This window comes from Poecilia formosa, unplaced genomic scaffold (genome assembly GCF_000485575.1).
Source record: "Poecilia formosa unplaced genomic scaffold, Poecilia_formosa-5.1.2 Scaffold427, whole genome shotgun sequence".
NCBI lineage: Eukaryota > Metazoa > Chordata > Actinopteri > Cyprinodontiformes > Poeciliidae > Poecilia > Poecilia formosa.
Window position 1 is genome coordinate 203,715 of NW_006800366.1, and position 6,000 is coordinate 209,714.

The following is a 6,000-nucleotide window of genomic DNA, read 5'->3' on the forward strand; positions in this document are numbered from 1 at the left end:
AATAAAATATAATTCATGTGACTGGATGTGCTTTCGCCATCTTGCTTCACTGATCAGATGGAGGTCATGAACTTCCTGTTCTGTTTGGCCTCTGGTGAGAGCTCAGGGTGGAGGCGACAACGCCTCATGGTTGGGAAAGGTTTTGTTTTTCTGATGTTCTCTTCCACCCAGTGGCGCAACTACACATTACCCCCCCCCCGCCGCCCCCCAGGGAAGGAACGTCAGGGTGAAGGCGACGCTACATGATGAAGTGTAAAACTCGCTACATGTACCTCGTTATGTGCGAGAGGTGAAGGAGCCCAATCTCATAATCGGCGCGTCGCCCCCTCCAGACGGGGTTTTGGCGCCCCCTCTGGTGCTGCGCCCCTATGCGTTGCATACGCTGCATACCCACTTTTTGCGCCTCTGCTTCCACCTCCGCTCTGTCCAACCTCTGAAGGCTTTGTGAGGAAACATTGCTGTGATCGAGTTCAGACATACAAGTGTCTCTTTGGGGTCAAAAGGCAAGCATGACCGGATTCTGAGAAAGGATGAGCTTTAGCCTTTTTACTAGAGGCAGAGTTTCATTCAGGCCTAAAAGTCCAACCCAACTCGGCCCAAAGCCCATAGCCACTGTGTCCGAGCCTGACTCGACTAACTAAGTATAGGCCTGAGATTAAAACCTGGTGGTGTGAGGCAGCTGGGTGGATGAAGCACCAACCATCTGACAGGTTAGGAGGAAGCTGGAGCTCTGCTCCAGTCTCAGGTTTTAGACTCCAGCAGGTTTTCTTCCAGCTCCAGCTCCCATCAACTCTCACCATCTTCCCTGCTCCTGCTGAAGACAGGATGACTGAAAGTTGCCCCGTGGACAGGTTACTGTGGGTCATTTGGTCCAGTCTCCATCTTGGCTGATCTCTGATTAGCGCTCTCCTTGTTCAGCCTGGATGTTTAGCTGGACTTTGACTAGGCCCTGTCTAGGTAGGTTTCCAGTTGGGCCAGACTCTTTCCATTTCCAAGTGATGGCTGAGCAGTGAGGCGTTCAAATCTTGGTAAATCTTTTGAATCATCAAAATGCTTTGAGCCACGTATGATTTTCTTTCTACTTCACAATTATATTCCACTTTGTGTTGGTTTTTCAAATCAAATTCCAATTAAATATATTAATGTTTGTGGTGGGAGGAAACCAGAGTACCTGGAGAAAACCCATGCATGCACAGGGAGAACATGCAAACTCCATGCAGAAAGACCAGGAATTGAACCCAGAACATTCTTGCTGCAAGGCAACAGCTCTACCAACTGCACCACTGTGGTTTCCTCCCACAGTCCAAACACATCACTGTCAGGTTAATTGGTCTCTCCAAATTGCCCCAAGGTGTGAGTGTGTGTGTGTGTGTGCATGGTTGTGTGTCTCTGTGTTGCCCTGCGACAGACTGGCGACCTGTCCAGGGTGACCCCGCCTCTCGCCCGGAACGTTAGCTGGAGATAGGCATCAGCAACCCTCCCGACCCCACAAAGGGAAAAGGGTGTAAAGAAAATGGATGGACTGAAGGATGTTTGTGGTTGTAATGTGAGAAAATATGGAAAAGTTAAAGGGGTGTGAATGCTTTTGTCAACCCATGTAAATGTGGTTCTGCAGTAAAGTAAGCTGAAAATGATTAAGCCGACTTGTGATCAGTTAAATCTAGTCAAAACGCTTGTCTGACAGAGTAGAAATGAACAAATCGTTTTCTCTTCACTTCCTTCTCCTGTGGATCTCCCACCTGAGCTGGTGTTATAGCTAAACACCATTTATCTGCGTCCTCCTCCTCCCATCGATCATGAAGTACAATGTAAAAAACTTCAGGGTTCTTACAGAAACTGGAGATTAGACCGAAATTTGGTTTTGAACATTCAGAGTCACATTACAAAGTCGGCATTCTAGCAACTGAAGAACATTTCCAGGATTACATGACCAACGTCCGAGTGTTAGAAAAACTCAGCCGTGTGTTTCTCTGTAGTCACATTGGTTCAGTGTCTTCTTTACAATACTGTTGTTTGTTTATAAAGCTCTGAAACGGCTGAGCGCCAAAATACATTAAACGTCTCTGTTAGGAAACCGCAGCAAACAGTGGCATCTTGGGTTTATGAGTTTCCATATAGCAACCTGCAAACTTACATGTAAATAATTTAATTTAATTTAATTTAATCCTGCCACAATAAACACAAACATCATCTCCACTCAGACTCAGGATTCAGATTTTCATTCATAAACACTGAGTGTGTCTGTAGTGAAGCAACATGTGGAGAAGAACCTCACTGTGCACGGTGGAGGATGTATGATGCTGCAGGTCGACTTTCTTCCAAAGTCCTTGGGGACTTTGATAGCAGTGAGTTATGGACTCATTGACAGCAGGACATTTGGACAAGAATCTGACTCAAACAACCAACACAGACATGCTTTGATACGCTTTATTATCTGAACCCAAACAGAAGAGAAGGAAATGTTGCACATCTGAACAGGAAGAAATCAGGATTTGCAGATGAAATCTGATCATCTGGATGCAGATTAGGAATAGTTTAGCTTTTAGAGACTTCACTCTACAGCCTGACAGGCAGATGATCATGGATGACCTGAAACCAGACGGCCCTGGCTGAGGTTAGCGTCTCGTTAGCGCTGGTTATCCTGTCTCACATGGGGAACAGCAGATGACCGCTGAAGGAGGAGATGTGGCTTTCATCATCGTGGACCACTTTGTTGCAAAACAAACGGACAGACACAATGTCTCCGGCCTCCAGCAGCAGCGAGACGCTGTTAGACGCACTTTCATAGCCTAAACTCCCGGACTCCCTTGCAGTGAAAAACTCGTCATAGTCATTCTTCATCAACGTGGTTATCGCGTATTCACCTTCGTTGACGGCGATGTACAACTCAAAGTGGTAAGCTCCTCTCAGTGGGGCGGTAAAAACTCCTGCAGGACAAACAGAGGAATCCTCTCAGTTTCTCTACTTCTGGTAGAACAGCAGCTTGTTTCTGTTGTTACCTGTCTGCGGGTTGTAGGCGTCTCCGATGTTTGTGACGACGCGTTTGAAGACCAAGGTGGTGTCTCTAAAGGCGGAGCGTTCAGTACTTCCAGAACCCTGAGCCAACAAAGAGGCTGAAAAAGCCACTTTGTTGGCTGAAACTGAACAGAAATGTTCTGTTTTCAGGTTCATGGTTCATTACTTCACCCAGTAAAAATCTGACTTTGTGTTTTTGCAGTACCGTTAAGCTGCTGCTTTAGCTTGTCCACCAGAGAAATCAGATCCTTCTCATGAGCATCCGCCTGGACAAGTTTCCACTCCTGTTCTGAATAAAAGACAGAAAAGGTTTCCATCCTTTCTATTATTTACATGCATTCAGAACAAAGCAAAAGCATTGTGTATAAAATGTTCATTAAATTCGCAAAGCTTTTAAAATCTCTACCTTCAATCTTATTCTTCAGTGTGGATATTTCATCCTTCTGCTGCTCCCTCCAGGTCGTCACATTCTCCAGTTTTTCTCCTTTTTCTAAAAATCAACCAAAAATAATTGTAGGCTTTCAAACTGAGATAAAATTATTAATCTGAAAACAGGAGCCGTTCCTCACCTTCAGTCTCCTGCTCTAGAACAGAGACTTTGCTCTTCAGGGCAGCCAGGGCAGCGGCCATCTTTGCCAGGGCAGTGTGGACGTTCTTCTCAGGATGGACAGCGGAGATCTTTCTGTCTGAGTCCATCTGATTCATGGAAACAGAGGAGAAGAGAAGAAACGGCAGGAAAACCAGGGCCACCTTCATCCTCATGGTGAAAATCCAGAGCTGTGGCGGCTGCAGACCTGATGGAGATTTAAATGCTGCAGCTGGAGTGAAGGAGAGGCGGGACTGAGGTCAGGAGGGCACTTCCTGTGATTCACAGACTTTAGTTCAAAACAGTTGGAGAAAACATTCATGCAGAAACATGTTGCAAGAGTAAAAGTGGCGTAAGAGCATGATGCTTCCACCTCCATGCCTGTGTGATGCTTTCAGGTAACGCTCAGTATTTCTCCTTGATGCCACAGCAGCTGAGTTTAGTCTCATTAGAAACCAGAACTTTCTCTCCAACCTGTCCTGAAGCGTTTGGACTCAGAGAGACTTTTAGTTCTGTCTGCTATTGTCTGTCACTAAAACCACATCCTTTATGTTTAGGACGACACCAGAGGAGTGCTTGGTGACTTCTGGATCAGAACCAGACGTCAGAGTTGGTTTCCACTTTTCATACTTTTTCTCTTTCTGGTTCAGAATCTAAACATGAACGTCCCGGCACTCCACAGGTGGATCTGCACTGTAAAAAAAAAAAAAAAAGTCATTAAATGTATGGTAAAAAACTGTAAAATACTAACCACAGCTACAGACTGTAACATCCAAAGCATTTTGTTATCATAGAAAATAAATGGAGTTACCATCACTCAACTGATATAAATTTCTCATTTATGAAAAGTAGAAAACACAGAAGTTTATTGTGAAAACTTCTGTGTTTTCTGTGAAAATCTTAGAAATTGTAAAATAAAATCGCTGACGGTCAGTTCATGTGACCAGCCACCGAGTTACTATCGTTCCCAAACTCTTCCATTTTCCTATAACACAGCTGACAGTTCACTGTAGAATATTTAGGAGCGAGGAAATTTCACGAGTGGATTTGTTGCACATCCTATCACAGTTCCACACTGAGATTCACCGAGATCATGAGAGCGAAACATTCTCTCACTAATGTTTGTAAAAACGGTCTGAATGCCGAGCTGCTTCACTTACACGCCTGTGATTGAACACCTGATTCTGATCATTTCAATGGGTGAACAAATACTTTTGACAATATAGTGTATCTTAAAGTATCTTCAGTAATAAGGTTGGTTAATTTGTTTTTCCAGAATCTGCTTCTTGCTTCTCATTCGATCCCAACAACAGACTTGGACACAGTTTACCGTGGAGCTTAAAGAAAACATCAGAAATGCTCAGTATTCCCCAACCATGAGGCGTTGTCGTCGTCTCCACCTCCATCTATCTAGCACCGATCAAGTGAAACAGGAAGAACTTCATGAGAACGAAGACTTCCCAATGCCAAATATCACAGTCACTTCCTTTGGCTTTTAACCTCAAACGTTCACACTGAAACCAGGTTACCATGATAAAGTTCAGTCTCTGCTGTCCATTCCTGCAGATTAAAACAACGTTCATATCAAAGCATATCATCAATTATTCATCCCAGCTTGCTTTGCTCTGTTAGTAAATGCTGGGGCTGAGGCTCAATATGGGGATCGATGTTCATATCCTTTGTTTTTGTGATGTTTAGTTCTAAATCCATTTGAACGAACCACTGAACAACGTCATCAATAACAGGTTCATGTTCATCCTGCAGCAGATTAATATAACGGTTACTGTGTCGTTGGTAGAGTTCAGGATGCTGACAGTCGTTTATGTAGGAACAAACAGGAGGGGGACAAAACACAGCCCTGTGGAACACCAATAGAAGAAAGGAGACATAAATACTTACATTGACCTGCATCAGCAGGTCAGTGTAAGTATTTATGTCTCTAACATTGACCGACTGTCCATAGTTGTTAAACCTGGACCAGTGAAAAACTGAGTTAAAAGTTTATGTAATTTGAGGTTTTATTGCATTGAAAACAGAAGTTTAGCGTGAGTCTTTCAATCTTCCAGATGTTTATGGTGCAGGTTCAGCAGAGTGATGGCAGCATCCTCCACATCCTGTTCTATACGCAAACTGCAGGAGATCCAAGTTATTCTCAGCGTTAGCAGCAGTTCCTTTTTCATAAGTCCATCAAATGTCTTCATTACTGAGGATGTTAAGACAAGAAGATCATTTAGCTCTTTAGCAGCTTTACATTTATAAGAACAAATCTTTTCCATTTAATGGGAAACTTTTCCAGTTCCAGGGAGTTTAAAAATATACTGGCATCAAGGAGGAGAAATACTGATGTGTGCCTCTGACAGTACACCGGCAGTATTTCTACTGAGGAGAAATACTGAGCC

The 6,000-nt window shown here is 43.9% G+C and overlaps 1 protein-coding gene across 1 annotated transcript; it reads right to left on the reverse strand.

Moving 5' to 3' along the window:
• Positions 1-2,412: 2,412 nt before the first annotated feature.
• LOC103155391 (complement C1q-like protein 2) lies at positions 2,413-3,851 on the reverse strand. Its single transcript, XM_007577067.2, has 5 exons — positions 3,585-3,851; positions 3,422-3,505; positions 3,221-3,304; positions 3,000-3,140; positions 2,413-2,927 (listed from the first exon to the last, which is right to left on the reverse strand). Exons 1-5 carry the CDS (start codon positions 3,775-3,777, stop codon positions 2,647-2,649), a joined length of 783 nt encoding a protein of 260 aa, XP_007577129.1. The 5' UTR covers positions 3,778-3,851; the 3' UTR covers positions 2,413-2,646.
• Between the last annotated feature and the right edge of the window lie 2,149 nt (positions 3,852-6,000).

Bases quoted from the DNA above. Each gene is read 5' to 3' on its own strand.
- LOC103155391 (XM_007577067.2), bottom strand. From the start codon at position 3,777: ATGAGGATGAAGGTGGCCCTGGTTTTCCTGCCGTTTCTTCTCTTCTCC. The intron at 3,506-3,584 runs GTGAGGAACGGC...GTTGATTTTTAG, and splicing joins TCTAGAGCAGGAGACTGAAG to AAAAAGGAGAAAAACTGGAG. The intron at 3,305-3,421 runs GTAGAGATTTTA...TCTTTTATTCAG, and splicing joins ACTGAAGAATAAGATTGAAG to AACAGGAGTGGAAACTTGTC.